General features: G+C 40.3%; 1 protein-coding gene across 1 annotated transcript in view; it reads right to left on the minus strand.

The window, feature by feature from the left end:
* Positions 1–10,130, minus strand: part of GABRB2 (gamma-aminobutyric acid type A receptor subunit beta2) — a 254,571-nt gene extending 244,441 nt beyond the window's left edge. Inside the window, exons 1-3 of the mRNA XM_047753648.1 lie at positions 9,900–10,130; positions 9,654–9,745; positions 8,588–8,655 (exon numbers count right to left, since the gene is read on the minus strand). Of these exons, the coding sequence (XP_047609604.1) occupies positions 8,588–8,655; positions 9,654–9,745; positions 9,900–9,976 (237 nt within the window). The 5' untranslated portion in view covers positions 9,977–10,130. The remainder of the gene's footprint in view (positions 1–8,587; positions 8,656–9,653; positions 9,746–9,899) is intronic.
* Between the last annotated feature and the right edge of the window lie 10,863 nt (positions 10,131–20,993).

Genomic DNA, 20,993 nt, shown 5'->3' on the forward strand with positions numbered 1-20,993 from the left:
CACGTCAGTATCTCTGTTATTTCTCCATGGCTTATTCATGTATCACTTTTCTAAGATACATGTAGATTCACGTTAGAAACTTCATCAGTTTGGAGTTCCCGTCATGGCTCAGTGATTAACGAATCTGACTAGGAACCATGAGATTGCAGGCTCGATCCCTGGCCTTGCTCAGTGGGTTAAGGATCTGGCATTGCCGTGATCTATGGTGTAGGTTGCAGATGCGGCTTGGATCCTTCGTTGCGGTGGCTCTGGCCTAGGCCAGTGGCTACAGCTCTGATTTAACCCTAAGACTGGGAACCTCCATATGCCATGGGAGCGGCACAAGAAATGGCAAAAAGACTAAAAAAAAAAAAAAAAGAAAGAAACTTCATCAGTTTAATTGCAGATACTGTGTTAGGAAAAAAGTTATTTCATTTTTAATTGCCCAAACAATTACTTCTAAGTTAAGACCTCTTGGCAAGTAAGTGGGTGGTAGGTGCCAAATCACAGAGCAAGGAAAATGAGACTTGGCTATAAAAATGCCAAAAGAATGTTTACAAAATGAGCACCAGCAAGAGTCAGTGAGTTAAAGACATACCCATATTTTTCTATATAAATAAAGAATAATATAAACTCATTTTTCTCAGCTTATAAAATACATATTTTACAAATAAAATGCACAACTTGAAGCAACATATAAATCTTGCGTTTATATCTCTTAAAAACTCATAACCGTCTATTTTCTTATTCATCTTTTAACTGCCTGTTTCCACGTATTTTTATGTCATCCAAAAATGTAAATTGACTTTGGAAAAACAGAGTAATATCAGGCTAGAAACAGAGTAAAGAATAGCTGTGTAAATCAGAGTCAAATTGATATACAAAATTTAAAAGTTCCCATTTATATGCTATTTGAATTCGATTCTCTATTTTATATACAATTTTATGTAGTTGTTAATAGTACATAAGTAAAAGTAAATTATGTTTATTTTTGCATAGTCTATAGCTAGAAGTATGACTAACAATCTATAAACTGTACTTAAAAATGCTTTTTTGAAAAAATGCACAAGAATAAAAAATAAAACATAAATATATTCATGTTTTGGTATATGTTTGTAAGATCGCCAAAAAGGCATAGAAAGATACACACTAGTTTACACTTGTAGTAAAATTTTTTTTAAAGAAAACATAAAACAAAAACAAATTCTCTCTATAAAATTAGCACAATGTATAAAGTAGGAATAAGTGAATAAACAAGTAGAAGGTGAGATAGACAAATTAAAACACAGCTTTAATGAAGTGATAGGGATTAGATAATTTTTGGCTTTGATGTTTGTTGGCAATTTAAAATTGATTTTGTAATAATGCACCACCAAACATAAATGAAAATGCAATTAAGTCCAAAAACCATTATTAAATTAGAAGATATTTTCTCAAGTTCATTGGAGACAAAACCACACCACCGTTCTCCACACCAAGGGACTCAGCAGGGCATAACTGGCAATTTCAGGAGACATTTTTGGTTTTCACAACTGCAGAGGGTACCTCTGGCATGTAGTTGGTTGGGGCCAGAGATACTGTTAAACATCTAACTATGCACATGACAGCCTCCTCCCAAAGAAAAATGCCAAGAGCCCAAATGTCCAGGGCACCGACCACAAATAAATGCTATAGAATGAAGGATGGCAAAACAAGGCAGTACCCCACCCTGAAATTAGTTAGTACCCCCACCAAATGTTAAGGAAAAATTTCCTCTGATTCTCATTCTTATAGAAATTCCCAAGACCATTTAATCATGAGGTGGGAGAGTCACGTTGAGGCACAGTACACTTTGAGGTACTCCTAAAATAGCAAACTTGAGCTATTTCCTTCTCCTTTTTTCTTGTGCAAGGTAAGCCCACAGTCAGATCTTTATTTCATGACGCGGTCAAGCCAGGGCATTATTTAAGGTCCTACAAAGCAACAGCAAAGGATCTGCCATATGAGTTAACCAAGAGAAAATGAGTTATAAGCTGTCAATATCATGTGGCATTATCATTTTAAAATAGATAAAATAAATCCTCTAGAGGTGTAATCTTTATAGTGAACCTCGTTTATACTCTGTGGGCTAGAGGGAGTAAAGATATGGGACGAGAAGAAAAATACTCAACCACCTTTAAGACAATATTTGCAGGAGTAATTTATCAGACATCACACACACAAAAAAGTGTTCTCAATGGGAAAAAGTTCAACTGAAAATGAGGTCTTGCTAATAAAAGAAAAAAAGGGAAAGGGTCTTTTTACATAGTTTCCACCCAAAACTTAAACCCACCAACATGGTTTACAGTTCTTGAATTTTATCAGTCAAAATTTTGTGACAATTATTGGCCTTAATGGTTAAAGGGAAGATTCTGCTGGAGCAACTGGAAAACTATTAAACAGCACCCATTCATAATGAAAGAAATTATGACACAAACAACATCTTTGACTCTTAGATCTTACATAAATATTCCTTTATCGCTTGATTTATATTGTTCTCAATGGATGTAATATAAAGCATAAATTTATCAAGGACATAAAACATATTTAATGCATACTCAACAAAGTACTACTTGATAAAATCACTTTAATGAAATTAAGATATTTTTTCAAAGTGGAGTGAGGAGTAACATCTTATATAGAGTTGGTTTATCTGATTCACCCACCACTTCCAAAAAATAGCTAAATAAAAACAACTACAACAAAACAAGGTCCTCAAGGAATAAAAATGATTGTTTAAAAATGAGGCCTTGCTAGATCTAAAAATGTAGTATAATCACATGGTTAAGATTGCGGGATGTGAATTCAGTCATTTTTTAGCAGTGTGACCTTAAATAAGTCACTTAACCTCTCCAGGCCTTAGGTTCCTCTTTCGTAAATAGGTGGACATTAGCCATATCACTGTTTTTATAGGAGAATTGGACTGAATAATGCACATCAACAGGATACCCCTAAACACGTTAAGGTCTTCATGAGCCGTAACTGATTATATTCTTATATTCGTGTTATGACAGTAGAAAATGTTGGGCACTGCCCAAGAGGAGGAGGGCAGTGGGGAAGAGAAGAGAAAGGAGGAGAGAGAAGAGAAGGAGAGAACATAAGGGCTTGTTAAAACTGGGTAGGATTTATTCAGGACGAAGCCTGGGTCAGTGCGTGGTCACGCCCCCTTCACCAATGCTTCACATTCTGTCCCACCCCCACCCCACCTCCAGCTTTGTATCTGCATCCTACTCCCTGCTAAGGGATACTGCTTCTCAAAATGGCCCAAGACTTTGTTTACCAACTGCCCTCTCCCCACTTCACTTCAGATCCACACTTTTCAAAGGTGTAGTCTTCAGCCCTAAAGCTTCTTGCTACATTTCCCAACATGCTCCTGTTACTGTATCTGGGAGACAAATCTCAGAACTTACTTCAGGTGGTCTTCACAGCATCTGACATAGCGGACCATTTCCTTCTTTTTTAAACACTCTTGTGCCTGGGCTTTGAAAACATTATTATCTGCAGGTTCTCCTACTAACTCTCTGACTATTGCTTAGCCACGTATTTAATCTCCTTTGCAGGCTCCTTTTCAGAGCTCCCCCACTTAAATTACAGTGCTCACCAGATCTGCATTGTTAGCTGTCTTCACACTTTCCCTTTCTAATTGTTTCTATTCACACGGCTGTACGTACCACATCCTCGGCAACAATATCCAAGTTCATCTCTGTCATCCTGACTTCTTACATAGCGCTAGACCTGTATTTTCCAATCTCCAAATTTTATTCACTGGCAACCCACACACTTCATCCCCCATCCCATCTCAACCTGGCTGCTCTGTTAGTGTTTCCCATATCAGTAAATGACCCCAATGGAAACTTAGGATTCACCAAGTACTGATGCTTCTGCCTCATAAATATCCTGGTTTTATATCTTCATTACACACCTGTTTCCATCAATCAGTGCTTTCTGGATTTTTGCAGTGGATTTTCATCTCATCTCCCAAACTTAGTCTTGCTCCACTGTCCCTGCTTCAAAAGCATATTCCTGAAATGAGAATCTCTTCAAGCTATTCCCTAACTGACATCCTTTCATGGGTCCCTATAGCCTTTGGAACAAAATGTACCCTCTTCAGCAAGCTGCAAAAATAGTCTTTATAATTTGACCAACACCCAAGATCTCAACAACTCTTATCACTTTCTCATTCCACCTCCCAAATTCAGGTACTTAAAGCTACTTGCAAATCCTTAAACATATTTATTTTTACTGTTTTTTTTTTCTCCTATATGCCATTCTTTCTGCCTGGAACATTTGTCCACAGACCTCTAACTCCCATCTTCATCTAGTAATTTCTATAATACCTCTGAATTCTGTATTTCCAACATGCCTGAGTATTTGACATACTACATTGTGGTTCTTTCCACAGTTATTGACTTAAATACTAATGTAAACAGTGCCTTGAATTTGAAGCCTAGAAATCTATGCTGTTTCTCCACATATATGACACTGTGCCTAGTGAATAATAATGAATTACTGCTCTGAAAATAAATAGTACACCCAATATATGTGGCATTCACCAGGAGTAAAAATCCAACCAATCATCATATATAAAGTCAAATCCCATGGAAAGAGAAATACTGTAACCTTAGCCACATGTAATTTATACGCATGAATTAGGAAGACACAATAAATACATATCTATCGAGTAATGTGAAATACAAAATAACAAATGAATGGCGAAATCAACTGTGACAAAGGAATGCAGGGGAGATACAGATCACTAGGTACTCAAATGACTACTCATAAAAAGTTTTAGAGAAAATACTTCAGCTAAACATAAGTATCACAGGAGCCTGCAGTAGAAATAACAACAGTAAACACTTAGATATTAGGTCAGAGGACAAGTCAATCTTGTTCACTGCTCTGTCCCTAAGGGCTAACACATGGCTGATCATAGTAGCTGCTAAACAAGTATTTGTGTCGAATTGAATTTTAAACTGTGCAGCTGGTGATGCAAGAAAACATCTGTTAAAAAAAAAAAAAAAAAGGCAGCACTTTTCTCCATTCGCCATTCCATGAAAAGGTAATTTGTGTATGTGTTTACTAGAACTCTTTCCTCAAAAGTGAAATATTGCTTCACTCTTTGGTTGGCAAATGTGTTGTTTTAAGATGGAGAAATATCTGCTTTAAATGAAGAGAAAGCTATTTCAGTCCATAATCCTCAGAGCCAATTTTGGATCTTAAAATGCACTTTTCATCAAAGAATCTTAACAAAAAGATTCCTGCCAATTTAACCAAGACATCTAAAAATGCTTCATTCTAAAGCCAAGCGTTCTGCTAGGAATATCGCAGTTGAGAGCTTGTTCTTCCAAAGATCTTCCACCGGACCAATAGTCACCTTAATCACACTATCACCTTCCTAAGAACGTACAACTGCCTCTTATTTAGGAATTCTTCATTTTACTAACATCTATGCTGGATTTCCCAGTTTTCTTGGAACTTCTTTGTACCCAGAAGAATTATTATAATAAAACCAACTCAGAGACACAGGTAAATTAGAGTTGGAAGTCAATGTGGCATGTCCTTCTCATTTCAAACATATGGAAACTCAGACCATGTAACGTAAATTATGCACCCAAGTACACTTAGGGCAATAGCTAGGACAAACACGGAATCTCCTTAGACCCTGGTGTTCAGTCTTCTACATCAGCTCTGTTCTTGAAAAACCAGTACTTTTGCCTGCATCATTTTATGAATTCTGGTAGCCACCTGAGATGCCTAATATGGGATGATCACTCCATTTTAACAGGGAAAAAAATCCAGTCTCACCAGGCTGTGAATTTCATCAGGTTGACTGAGTAGCAGAAGCAGAACAGGTATTTATGTCTTTCTATCATTGTAATTTACCAGGAGCACCACAGTGACATGGGCCTTTTTTTCTTTTCAGTACAAATGAGTCAATGACAATTTAAATGGTCTGTTACCTACCATTCTTCAAAGGAAGATTTGCTATAATAAAAGAAAGCTACAATTACCCAAGGTTGCAGGCCACAAAGGATAATGAGGCAGAAACATGTGTTAATCAACTTTGAGCTAATCAATCAACCATTCTTTCAGAACTGAATCGAATTGAAAGATCCCACCCTCTTCAGACCTGTGTACAGTGGGCAAAATGCCCTAAACACCTTCTTCTTTCATTTAGCCCCAATGATAAAAATTTCCCATCTGTTGCTTCAAATCAAATAACTGTACTTTTAAAAAAAAGCATATATCACAAAAATGTGTCTTTGAAGGTTTAGCTTAAAGTCATTATGACTGTTATTATAAAAGTGTTAATTTTTCAACAAGTAAAACTGTCTGGACAAGTTCATGTGTGTAAGCAGTAGTCTAAGAAAGGAATCTAGCATGAGATTTTTAACACTTGGTTCTAATCATTAATGCTGCAGTACTGGCCTATTTACAACCTGACATTTGTTTTTGCACTTTCAACATCCCATGATTTTTCTGCAACAGTAAATAGCTTTAAGAGATGACACCTCGCCTTAGCTGGGTCTATATTTTGACTAGCAGGTCTTGGCATTATGTCCGGCTTTGATATGTCTCCAAAATGCTGCCTGCCAGTGAAAAATGAACAAAACTTAAGAAGAAAAAAATGCTACTACTCTAAACCATTTTGGAATATAATAGGTCTAAGTTCTTACCTAACTTATACGTTTAAGTTCTATCGCAGCAACTTCTAATCATCTCATCATTGTCTCTTTAGAGTCTAAATATTTCTTAATTTTTCCATAAAAATCCCATTTTTGTGATGCTATTAATCATAATAAAATGTGAGAAAAAAGTAAACAAATAAAATTTAAAAGACAGGATACACAGAACCACACCTGATTTCCCTACCACTTTGTTTTTCACAACACAGTTCACAAAGATCCAAGTACCTGGGACTTAAAATGTACCCTTGTGAGGACATTTTCCATTTTTATGATAAAATTCAAAATACAAGTTGATGAAAGATGTCTAAAAATGCCACAAAAGTAATTATTTGTATATCTTAGAAGTTAGTTTCTCAAGGAAAAAAAATTATTCTCTACCCACACGAGAGACTCTAATGTGTGGGAAACTGGTGGTTCTGAATCACTCAATAGAGTCTTGAATCTGTGTTCATAGTCCGTATCATCAAAATCCTTGCCAATAATTATAATATAATAAGATAAAACTTAACAAAAATATTACTGAAATAGGTGAATGTTCTCCGGAGTAGTCATAAGATGTATCATACGCTTGAGAAATCTCAGGGTTATCACCTATTTTAGGCCATTGTATAAGGCTGGGCTAGTTATTTGAGCTTCCTCTATAACTGAATTCTGGGATGATGAAAATTTATATCATGATGAAAGCATGTCCACTACCTAGTATTTGGCTCTCTTGAGTGAATTAATGAGTGTCCTCACTTTCAAGTCCTGATGGCTTGCTTAGAACCATTTTACATACAACCTTACATACTACAATATCTTCTTTAAGGGTGCATCCCATTTCTAGACAGAACCGTGCCTCTATACAATCTTCTGAAACGTTCTGTGTGCTATCAGGATTGAAAGCATGCGACATATTTCATCTAACATTCAAATGTGGACTTTCTAGGAAGACTTTTCCAAAGGTGGAAACTTCAAAAACACAGGGTAGAAAAGTCACTGGAGAAATGGCCCAAGTAAGGGAGGTGGGTGATGGTATGTGGGACACTTCTCATTGTCTTATATGCCTGCAGTGCCAAAATATGGACAGCAGGGGGCGCTCCTGCATGAAGTTACCCCCCCCCCCCACACACACACACGTGTTTCCCTAGGGGAACACGGATACTTTCTCTGGGCGCTTGGGGAACACGGATACTTTCTCTGGGCTACCAAAGAGGTAGCCACTTAGGAGTGCTGCTGTCCATAAATTGCACAAGCTTAGGACAGGTGGTGAATAACATCGCAGAAGTGACCAGAGACGAACAGGTCTGAACTTGCCTTTTAAAAACAGAGAGGACGATTTTTATTTCATTTATTTCAGTGAGCAGGAGGGGTTAAAGGAGCAGGTAAAAACTTGGCAGGAGGGGCTTGTCATCGTCTGTAAAGAGGCTACTTCCAAAAGCAACAAGTGAACATCAGTATTCCAGAGTCATTTATTCACCCTCTTTGCTACATTTCAGTTCTCAGGTTATATTTTCTACGAAATGTCAAATCAACCTCTTCTCTCTTCCCTTAACTCCATCTCAAAACCAGAACATCACTTGATGAAGCAGGTTTCCCACTGAATCTTAGGAAATGTGACTTGTGCAGGGATTCTCCTGCACGTGCCTGCTCTTTGTACGTGAATGTGTGATGCATTTTACTCTCTGCATGCCAAGTCCCAGGATTTCAAGCCAAGTTGGAAAAATTCTTAGGGACCACAAACAGCCAGCTCTGAAGCCCAAAGATAGTGAGTTCCAAAGCAAGATCCCCTGCCCTCACCCCCCCCTTCACGCACATACTCATGCACGCCCCACCCCCCACTCCTTGGTTTTTGGATTCTTGCTCTTTCCTGTCCCCGAATGAAGGTCTGCGGAGACACAGCCATAAACCTCAGTACTCACCATATTGACTTCAGAAACCATATCGATGCTGGCAATGTCAATGTTCATTCCCACAGCCACGGGGGGACCTGCAAACCAAAATGGCCAGCCACGTGATTTCTCATAACTTCATGCATTCTTAGCAAGAGTAGTCCCCAGGCATGGGACACTCTGCCCCCAAATTCCTCCCCACTGATAAGCCTTAAATTCTTCAATTCTCTGCTCCTTTTAAAAAAGGATGGCAGGTACTCCTCTGGGAAACATTCTATTGAACAGGCATGAACATGTGGGGATGGGTGAGGGATTCCAGCTGGATCTACATATGTAGATTTCTCAGCAGAATACCAGACAACTCATTAGAGCCCCAGAATCCCGGGGCTAGCCCAAGGTGCTGTTATATATCACACTGAAACCCCTTCTCATTCTCCCCACTCCCCCTTCCATGCAGGTTTTAACTCTGAGCTTTGTTGGAACCTGAAGTAAAATTAAATGGACATATCAGTGTATCTAAGGCTGCAGCAAGAGATGTCCCTGGCCCATGTCCCCCTCCTCATTGAGCGCCCCCCCACTCCCCTTCCCCCACCCCACAGTCCCCTGCAGTGAGGCTTTCAGGACTGGATAATATCCAGATACCAGCCACTTTAAACCGTGGCCAGAACTCTTCCAAAGTAGGCAGGCACAAGGGGTTAATGCCACTTCTCAACCAATTGTCTGTACATCTTGTCCTCAAAAATGTTCACAGTGGCCTTCAGTAAGTCAGGTTCACCAGGCATACCGTTTACTAAACTTAGGAGGTTTGTATCTCAATGAAGCAAAGACTGTGAAGCAAAGGATTTAAACAGTAAAGCTGAAGGACAGGAGTCACCAGGAAAGGCTAAGAGGGTCTCTGTGAAAGACCATCTAAGTGCTGAATAGTAACAAACCCGCTTAAGTTTGGATCAGTTTCTCAATATGGTAACACACAGACACACTCAGTGTATCACATGCAGCCAACAATGAGGGAAAGGGAAGACAGCACACAAAGCTCAAAAGACAGCTTAGGCTATAGCTGCTGGGCTGTTTCTTATTTCCAAGGCAACCTCATTACCTCCAAAATCTGGTCTCAGCCGAATATCATAGCCTTTCAGGAGTCTATCCACCGTCTCTTTAACCAGCGACATATTACTAGGGTCATTGACACTAAAGAAAGAAAAGACAATAAACAGGCATCAATAAGACAGCAGGCACAGCATCTTCAGTATCTGATTCTCACTACAGATCCCTGCTCACAGAGGTATGCAAACAGAGCCCTTCAAAGTAAGAAAGGAAAAAGAGAAACGCTTGGCACACTTACCTCTGCGCACAGACAGCAGCGATTATTAAGGGAAACGACCAAATCCCAAAGTAGCCCTTTTTCCGGACTCTCCACATCCCTTTAGTTTTGGATGGGATTGAGGATTTCACTGAAGAGAGGAGATCCAACTTAGTCTGCCCAGTGCAGTAATTCTAATGTGAAGCGCATGCGCACGGCGTACCAAAACATCAAAGGGGCAGCAGCGGTTGCCTGGGACTGAGAAGATTTTCTTGTTAAAGAAAAAAAAAAAATTAAAGGGGAAAAAGGAAAAACATATATATGTATAACGTATACATATTGGAATAATACAGAAAAGTCACCCCACAGGAGGACCCAGGGTAAAATCTTGGTTGTCCTTTTGTTAAGACAAAAACAACTGGAGCGTCTGGTAAGTTTTGTTAGTTGCAGAAGGCAGTTTTGCACCTCGCCGGTTGTGGGGTTTTGGTGTGTGTGTGTGTGTTTCTTTTTAAATATGCAAAACCAGATTAGGAATTTAAGGTATAGCAGGTGTGTAGTGCTAGAGGAAGATGGGTGCCTGGGAGCCCACTTCTGGTCTCAGCAAGCGGCAGGGAGAGGAATCTGAACTTTATTTTCCGTGGCAAATAGCATCCCCTGCCTGGGGCGAGAGGGGAGCTGGAGGTGGGGGTTGTGCAGCGGGGAGAGGACTGGGGAAATGGGAGCTGGAGTCCAACCGGGAGGGAGAGAAGAAACCAATGGGAGGAGCAATGCGTTGGATTTGGGGCTGGGAGTGAAGGGGGGGTGGTAGCGTGGAGAATAAGAAAGAGGAGGAAAAACAAAAAAGAAAAAAGGAAAATGATGCCTGGTCTTTTCTAGGAGTCAAGGTGCAAGCTCTTCTTCACTACTCACGAGAGATTTCTTTTTTCCTTCTCCTCACCCTTTGCCCCCTATTCCCAGAGAAGAAAACCTCGGGGTCTCGGTTTCTTGCCGTATGACGTGCCTGACCCGCCAGTCCGGATTATTTATAGCACGAAAGGGGAGGGGGGGATGGCGAGGCGAGCAGAAAGACAGCGCTCTCTCTCCAGGTTTCAGTCTGATTCTGCATTGGGAAATTATTAGTAGGGAGGGTGGGGTTTGGATGAGGGGGTGATGGGACACGGAGGCCTGAGGATGCCCCGCTGCCAGAGCCTTGTAGCGTCTCCTGACTCCTACAGGGCAGAGGCTCGGGCGGCGACCGGGTGCGAGAAGGGCAGGCGGCGGGGTGGGACACGCGGGGCCAGCCCCCCACGCCCTCTCAGAGCACGCGCACGCGCGCACACGTGCGCACCTCCTTACCTAGCCAGCCTGCGCTCGCCGCCCACTCCTGCCGCGCTGCTCTGGCGCCCCCGGTCCGGGAAGGGAGGGTGGCGAGGACGGACACCTGGAGGTGCCTCAGGACGCGAAATACCAGCGCGGGCCCTAGAAGGCTGGCAAAATGAGGAAGGAACCGGGGTCCAACTGAGGCTTCGCGTCCTCCCGCAGTCTCCGGGCTACCTCCTCTTTGCTCCCTTGCCCGGGGCTGCTTCTCCCCTCGAGCTGGATGCTCGACCCGGCTCTCTGCGGCCGCCGGGACCGGAGGCAGTAACGTGTGACCTCCCGGGTTGGAGAGGGAGGGAGATACTCAATTCACGGGAGAAGTCTTTCTTCGTTCGGTTCGAGGGAAAGAGATGTGCCAGGAGTCGGGAGACGCTACACGACTCTGGCAGCAGGGCCGTCCGAAGGCGTCCCCACTCGGGACGAACGACTGTCCCCGTTCTCCCGAGTTTATGTGGCAACTGGGGAGCCGGGGAGGGCAGGTGCTGTCGCTACTCCTGCCCCCTCTCCTTGGTGAATAACTGGAAAAGTCAGTGCTCGAACCTACGTTCCAGAACCCAAAGAGTAACTTCTAACTCTTCCTCCTCCTCCTAATCGTCCTCACCATTAGCATAGCGCCTACTACGTGCCAGGAGTGCTTCATTAGTTGATGGCTTCCAAGCCCAGGTGTACTCGCTTTTCCCACATTACAGCTTTACAAACTGGCGCGCCAAAGCTAAGAAACTTGCCCAAGGTCACCCAAGTGGCTAGAGGTGAAACGGAGATTGGACTCCAAAGGCAGCGTCCCTAACCCTTAGACTAAACCATCCTGACTCCCACATGCCCGCTGACGGCTCCTCTTTGCCGCGCTGCTCCAGCGCCCAAGGCTCCCAGGCGGCAGCAGGAGGAGCGGTTGAGTACACTGCACAGCGCGGGCCTGGCCGACGTTGGCGGACGGGAGGAGGGCGCCCACCGCTGCATGGGGACTCCTTAAGGCTCAGGTCCCAGAGGCACTCTTGACCCATTTACCTCTTGACCACCTCCCTCCTCCTCTGCCAAGGTCAGGGGTCACTCTGGGGACGCTGGAGGAAAGACTCCAAGGGAAGTGTGGGGGCGGAGGGCTGCCAGGCGGGAATCCGACAGCTCCCCTGGGAAGGCGGGCTGGCAGGAAGTAAGAGCCAGTGTTTTCAGCAACAAAGGGCGTTTCTGGATTAGAGACAGGAGAGAGACAGGTGGGAGAAGGAGGGAAGGAGAGAGGGCGAGAAAATCTGTAGCTCTCCTATCTGTAATTACTTGAGTTGAGAGTTGTAGGAATCAAAATACAGATCTATCGCCCAGGAAATTGGCCTATTTCTTTCTCTTGGCTCACACACAATGGGAATCTTTTCCCAAGCTCACTGTATTGAGGAGGGGAGGGCAAAGTTTAGTTTATTAACGTGATACCACAGGATTCCCAAAGCAGTTTGATCTTCACCAACCAACAGGTGAAACCCTAGAAAGATTTTCTTCCTCTTGAAAATACTTCCAAACACGTTGCACTTGCTGGACTACCAGCCCCTCTTCTTTAGTCTCAGTTCAATTTGGATTGAAAGAACAGAACAAAACCATGAATACCATCATTAGTCATCCACTAATAATAACAGTAGTAATGATAATAATACTGGCCCAGTGAAAGGTTAAACAAGTATTTACCGAAGATCCAAAATGTACGGAAAATTAAGGAAAAGGAGGGCAAAGAGTTTTAAAAATCAAAGTTACTGGGCTCAGCAATTAAGACAGTGTTACAGTGCAAGCAAAGTTTCAGAGGATCTGGAGGCAGATTTGGGCTTAAATCTCAGTTCGAATAGTTAGTATCTTTGTGACTTGAGCAGGTCACTTAACCTCTCTAAACCTCAGTTTCCTCTTCTGTAAAGATTAAAATAATAATAGTGCCTCTAATTGTTGTAGAATAATATAAATATGCATAGCATTTGACATGTGATTAATATTAGTGATTTTTTAATGTCATAACGAATGAACAGAAAAGCAAACAGGCTTAATAGCACTAATCTGTAAAAAACTGACTGGACATAAATTTGGTGCATAGATTAGACTGAGAAGAGAGGCGCAGATATTTCAAGGGAATTAAGATAAGGTTAAGAAGGAAATGAACTAAAGACCCAAATAGCAATCAAAAGGAGAAAAGACAAGAGTTCCCATTGTGGCTCAGAGGAAATGAATCCGACTAGTATCTAGGAGGATGTGGGTTCGATCCCTGGCCTTGCTCAGTGAGTGGGGATCCAGCGTTGCCATGATCTGTGGTGTAGGTCTCAGACAGGGTCTGGATTCTGTGTTGCTATGACGAAGGCCTGCAGCTGTAGCTCTGATTTGACCCCTAGCCTGGGGTCAGATGCTGCAGGTGTGGCCCTAAAAACCATTAAAAAAAAAAGGAGAAAAAACAAAATTGGTATTTATTTTCTTTATGTGGTAACATCTTGGTGTTATTTCTTAGTAATAATTGTAACGAATGTAATTAAAGAGATGTTCCTACTGATTACAAAATCTGAGGTCAATTTATGCCTAAAGTGGGTCTCTATTTCAACAGAATCAACACTAGGACATCTCTCTGGAAGACTTGGCTGATAATGCTGCCTAGGAATGTGAAAAATAGAACAATAATGTGCAAAGGAAGGCAGTGTTGGATTCTGGAAATGTGTCAGCTGCTAGAGAGCATCCTCCATGATTCCAGATGTACAATGAGAAGGCAATATGCAAGTGTTCTTAAGAGATCACGATTCAAAATCATCTCTGAGTATGAAGCATATAACTGCCAAGCAATAACAGTCACTAATCATCTGTTTGTCTTTGCTATAATATTTATTCACTTGTTGAGTAAATATGTATTGGGCACCTATGTCCAATGTTATTTTACAAGCACTGGGGATGATGTGTTGAAAAGGCAGACATGGCCCCTTATCCTCTTCAGTGTGGGAAAGAGCAGTATAGCGGTAATAACAAATATAACATGGATTGGATTCCATAATTGGTACCAAAAACTCAGTGAGGATTTGGGTAAAACCTGCCTGATGGAGTGATGTTTCAGTTGAGATTTGAAAGATGAATTAGCCAGTTGACAAACTGGGGAAAGAATATTCTAGGAGGAGGAAACAGTGTGTAAAAATATCCTGGGCCAAGAAAGGATGGCCTAAATGAAGAATGAATGGAGACCATTAAGACTAAAGGATAGTCTGAGTTCCTTAGGAGTGGTATGTTTGGGGACCTAGGCAGGGGCCATTGGTTCCACTGATCTGTTGAAGTCAAGGACAGACAAGATGAGTTTTCATCATATGGCAGGAAGGTGGTATGGCTGTCAGGGATTTCTTAGCACAAGAATCCAGGTAAGAAGTGATGTTGGCCTGAAGTCAGATAGTGAAAGTGAAGATGGTGAGAAGTGGCTATAGTTAGGTGGGGGGACTGGCTAACTTTGTGACACGTGGGATATGGGAAATAAGGGGATTCAAGAATGGTTCCTACACTCTAGTTCGAGCAGCTCAGTGCTGGTGGGAGAAAAAGTTTATGCGATAGTAATTTGTTTGTGTTAAGATAAGGTTAAGGTACCAGCTAGCCAACCAAGGTGCACTGGATGTTTTGATTTTTTCACCTGAAGCTCAGAACTGAGGGCCAACGTAAGGCCAATACAAAATTTCCGTATTCTATCCTGACACTTCCCATTCTGTCTGAATTTTTCTCTTCAGAAAATATTATTATCTAGCATTTTATTTTGCTATTATTATTATATCTTCCTGCGTGGAATGAAGTTCAGAAAAACGAATTTTACCTGCCTTGCTAACGGCAGCGTTCTACCACCTGGTGTCCATAGTAAAAACCTATGTATATGTTTTAATGAAGAAGTCTGTATTTGATGATCCTGCAGATGTAAATAACTTAAGTCATGGGAGTAGATGAGATACGCAGGAAGGATGAACAGAAAAAGAAGAGAATCCTCTGGAAAAGGACAATTAGATCTATCAGAAGAATGAAATTATAAATGGCCCAGAAGGTAAGAGGAAAACCACTGTGGTGTGATCAAAGCCAAGGAACGAGAATATTCTGATAAGGAAGAGCTAATCCATGGTTATTAAGTCCTTAAAATAAAATTTAGGGAGTTCCCATTGTGGCTCAGTAGTAACAAACTCAACTAGTATCCATAATGAGCCAAGTTTGATCCAGAGCCTCCCTCAGTGGGTTAAGGATCTGGCGTTGTCATTGCCATGAGTTGTGGTGTAGGTTGCTGCAGATGCAGCGCAGATCTGGTGTTGCTGTGGCTGTGACGTAGGCTGGCAGCTACAGTCTGATTCAACCCCTAGCCTGGGAACTTCCATATGCCACAGGTGTGGCCCTAAAAAGACAGGTGAGCCACTGTGTCGCTCTGCCACCATGATTTCCTTCCTAGAATCTCACACATTTCCTTTGGAGGGAGGGTAAGGTGGTACGCTATACCATAACTATTCTCCTGTTGAAGAACAAGTATCAGATATGCCTACAGGTGCCAGAGCATCTTCCCTGACCTCCTGCTGCTGGTGCAGCATCTGGGATGATGAATGGAGGAGGGGCTAATGGAATGTGGGTTAGCTATTTGGCAAAAGTGATTAAACATTTGTATTTATTATTATTATTTTATCATGGCAGTACCCTTGGCAAATAGAAGTTCCCAAGCCAGGAACTGAATCTGACCTGACTACCTCACAGCTACATCAATGCCAGATCCTTTAACCCATTGTGCCAGGCAGGGGACCAAACCTGCACCTCCTCAGCGACCTGAACTACTGCAGTCGGATTCTTAACCCACTGCACCATGGCAGGAACTGCTTGTATTTATTATTTTTTTTAAATGAATAATAAATATTTCATCTTTAAATATTAATTAGGATCTATAGTGTGCAGAAATGTCTGTAATACTGAAGAGTAGGGAGAAAGTCAGAATAAGTTGAAATAAAGTACACATTTATTGCTTTCAGTACCAACTTACCAATTATTAATAAAATATGAAGTATGCAGCCTCCAAGAGCTACTATAATATACAAATAAGAGCCATTTTTAATTAGCCTCTCCAAATATCTTATGTATGAATGCACTTTTATTTTTATATGCTAAAGACTATTCCTATAGTAGTTTAATTTTACCATATATTTTCCCCTTATACTAGTCAAAAATACCCTTCATTAATTTGTCTGGAAATCCTCGGCTTCACAAATACACTGGAAAATTAAATTTCTCCTAAATTACCACAAATTCCAAATTATGGGCTTATGGCTTAATGTGGTTTTGCTCTGCAGAATTAGCAACATGAATTCTAAGCCTGTTGGGTCCTGGTTGTTTCTCCTTCAGCAGTTAGAACTAAGATTAAACCTCATTCTGTGTAAAATTTTTTTACCACAGTAAGCCTGATGACATATAAATCAATTTAAATTATTTAACTAAAATATAACATAAAGTAATAATAATAAAATCATATCAGTGTGTCAGGTACTGTTCCAAATGTTTTATATATTGTAACACATTTAACCCTCAGTATGTCTATAAAATGTTAATAATTATTAACCCCGTTTTACGTATGAGGAAAACAGCAGCAGTGAATATCTATAAGATTACACAGTTTATAGGAACATATTAATGGACTCAGGCTCTTCCTGATAACTATGTGCCCTTATATATAAAGCTCCTGCAAACTTGTCTAGATTTCTCAACTTGTCTCACCCATTGAGTTAATATTAACAGAAATAAAGTCTTAGCCCAGACAAAACCTCTCTGTGTCTAACAGAAATTTGATTTAACAATCAAATGACCAATAGGAAATTTTGAGAGCTAGACACCTTTTGAAGGAAAATACCTTGTGGCACCTCCTCAAATTAATTGATTTTCAAGAGTACAGAAAATTGTGCCTCAAAGTACAAAATGAAATTACTGATGCTCCAAATGGAGGCAAAATTGTTAGATGAGCCAATAATCTGATCTCTGCCGCCATGGGGATACTAATTACATTCATATACAGTCACAGCAACAGCACATCTCTTATGCTGCAAAAGGATAGAATGGTGAGAAGTTCTTTTCACCAACTGCTTCTTCAGACCATCTGCAAGGGAGGAGAGGTGTGCTTATCAATATACATACATGAGCAAAACTGATGTATAAGCAGTGACATTGACAGCCCTAAAGAATAATTTCTCAATATCTCTCTCTGGTTGGCTTCTTAGGGATGGCTGGTGAGAGATGGCCAGCGATGGGTAATCTAATGTGCAAAATGGAGTTTTCCAGAATGTGAGTCACACAATCTAAGCCCTTTCCTGATGCTCCTTTACCAAGATTATTTTTCTGCTAGATGCCCAAGTTAGAAAGCCTGTGGTTTACAAGCCTTTTGAGGGCCTATAAAAAATGTTAGAATGCTAAAAAAAAAAATGTACATATTGGAATCAAATTTTAAAAAGCAAACTGCTGTGTTGAAATTAATTAATGTTTAAATGCCTATAAAACATAATACTATGTCTGTAGTTATGCAAAATTAAATTTCACATGGTCAAGGCACACTTTAATGTGCTTTATGTTATGTGTCAAGGGGCCTTCAAAAGTTAAAGGATTTGGGCATATGAAGGTCTCAAAAAGCTCCAGCTGCCTCCAGCCTAAGGCAGTTACTCTCCCAACTTCTATGCACCTAATGTCAATTGTAGTGTCTTGCTTTTTTGTTCCTGGTTTGGTTGTGTTTTTGTTTTTTGTTTTTTTTTTCCATTTAAGTCCCCTTTGGAAACATCTCCACTTAGTTATTCTACTAGGAAATTTTACCCTTGTTTTTATTATTCCCCAAGCTCACTGCATTTCCCTAACTTGTATGAGGCACTCAGTTATTAATATAACTGTAATTATTGTCGATAGCTAATACTTATTGAATGATTTCTTACTAGTTGTGGTAAATCATTGTGGTAAACACCAATGATTATTCATTAATTCTTTGAAGTGTATTAGTCAGTAGTGTATTATTTGTATTAAGTATATTATTCAGTGCCCTTGGGGCTGAAAGTGACTGGAACCAAATTTAAACTAGCTAAAGTAAGTGACTATTAGTTCATGTAATTGCAAAAGTTAAGGGTGTTCAGCTTTGGGTCCAGGTGGATTCAGAGGCTTAAACTATTTCATCTCCTAATTCAGTAAAATTGGCTTCATTCTCAGACAGGCTCTCTTCCAAGGATGACCATCAGCTTCCTTGATTTAACCCTGAGAGGGTTAACAATTTACTCTCACCACTAAAATTACACTCTGTGGGTGGTTTCATCATAATTCTGTCTTCGACCAAGCACTTGCTCTGATTGGTGGGCTTCTGTTTGCCCCTGGTCCTGAAGCTAGGGTAAACCATACCTAAACCTTGTGGACTGGGAATGCTTGAGGAATGATTACCCAAGGAAAGATCATTCATGTGCACTTGCCAGGAAGAGGAGGTATAAATGCTGAACAGATGAAAGTTACAGATGTCTACTATAGAATAGATGTTATTACTAACTGTATCTTTTGTATAAAGAAATTATTTCATAGGGACTTGTATATGACTAGAAAGAGGACCCAAACTCACCATATGTCTTATATGAATCTTCTTGCAACTGGCCGACAAGGATGAATGAACGAATGAATACATCAGTCTAGGACATCTGCTCTCAAAGATTCATGTCAAGGGTGGATGATTGCTACTCACATTCCAGCAACTCACAGAGTCATGCATGAAACAATCACCCTGAACATTGTTTTAAAATAGTCATAACATTAATACTTGCAAGAATCAGTGGAAAATTTTAACATAATTATGAACAAGAATGACTAGGGATAGAAGATCCTTCATAGCTTAATATCTGGGTAAATGAGACCCCCTAAGTAAAAATATTATACTCTTAATGCCAAATAATTGCATTAGATCCACTTATACACACTAAGACCCCTCTGTATTTGTTTAATAAGTTAACTTTTGAAAAAATGAATTCCATAACAAACTTCTTTGCCATACGAGCATTTAAATATTTTCCATGTTAATAATCATAGGATATTTTCTTAATTAGTGTTAACATATAATTTCCCTTAATAATTAAAAATATCCCTTTGTTTAATATTTAACTGTGACACATATATGTCCTTGCTGATTCTAAATGATCTCCCCTGATACTTAGATTCTAACCTTTCTACACCTCATTTAATTTTCACAAACTATGAGGTAAGTTCTAATATTATCCTCATTTCACAATATTCCAAAAGTGTCACATTGTGATTAAGAAAAGCTTCTCTTCAGAAAATGAGGAATGGAGAAAAACTAGTCAAAGTCTGTCAGAGTGAAGATTTTCTTTAATTGGAAACCTAAAGAGTAGGTGATAATAACCACTGTTTCCTTCTAGTTGTTTCAGCAAATTCTCCCATAATAGAAGCGACATGGAGGTATGTTTTGTTCCCAGTTCCTGAGAAGATGAATTCGGTTTTAGGTTTAAATAAGTGATTAGGAGCTGTGAATGGAAGTGTTCCTACGAAGGATGGTGGCATTTGGTGGCCGAGAGCATAGCTATTGCTCTATAAAATAAAGTCCTTTTTAGGCCAAAAAGCCCACCTATCAATAGCTACCAATGTTCACTTTTTTTTTTTTAAAATGTAATTCACCTTAACAGGAGTTTAGAATTAAATGATGTAGCTGTTGGAGCCAATAACGTATCAAGAAGAAGCCACAAGTACTTTGGGAATTTGGTGTGCTCCAACCCATGCACTTTATCTAGAAGCTGTCATGTAGACCCTTGATGGTTCAAGAGATGATTTTTGTTATGACATAGATAAGAAAGCCTCAGTTTGATGCCAAGATGCCATCAACATTCCTCTACGACTTGTTCCTTGTCCATTAACTGAGAGAGGTAAGGTTTTAGATACAGATCTTTATGACTGTCTGTCATTTATGTCAACAGTGCTAGAATTCCACAAAAGGTAGTGATGTCACTTTTCTCTTACATACATTTATTTAAGTTAAAGGTGAGTAAATAAAAGGAAATATTGATAAAATAGCAGAGCAGGTGGTATGTGGATTTGACAAAAATAACGTAGGCGGTACGCAAACATTTGGCAATCTTTGACTAAACACTTTGGGCAGGAACAATCTGCCAAAGTTCTGTAGAAGAAACTGTCATACATTAAACCCTCTGAAATCTGTACTCATCAGAAATCACTAATGTGAGGGATCAGCAGCAAGAGATGTGAAGTAAACCTGGAACATCTTCAGACAACAGGATCATCTCTATGACACAGGATATCAGAATCTAATCCATCAATTCAATGAATATACTGAGCATCTATTCATATGGATATGTGCTTGGATTTGCAGGGAACCAAAAGATGAGTTAGATAACATTCCTTCCCTCAAGGAGCTAAATCACAGCAGGTAAGGGTGAGGAAGCTAGCAAAAATGATTAAGTAGAATATAATGTCCCAAGAAAGATACCAATTAAGGAGACCATAATCCAAGGAGATTTCAGGAAAAAGAGTTCACAATTGGTTGAAATTAAAGGGAAAGCCCTTATTGAAAAGATGCTATTTGAAATGAACCTTGCAGGATGGTCAAGGCATTACTGCAATTATTAATAGGCAGTGGGGAAGTTTGAAGTAAGTTTCTTCCTCAACATATCAGTTGTCTGGCTCATCTAGAAAAATAAATGGCTGGCAAAGTCAGCCAAGTTGAGGAGAATCTTACTATCAGGATGAGGATTTAACATTATGTAGATAGAGGAATGGTACTCTGGAATTCAGTCAGCCTTTTAT

The sequence above is a fragment of the Phacochoerus africanus genome, chromosome 1 (genome assembly GCF_016906955.1).
Source record: "Phacochoerus africanus isolate WHEZ1 chromosome 1, ROS_Pafr_v1, whole genome shotgun sequence".
In the NCBI taxonomy this organism is placed as follows: Eukaryota; Metazoa; Chordata; class Mammalia; order Artiodactyla; family Suidae; genus Phacochoerus; species Phacochoerus africanus.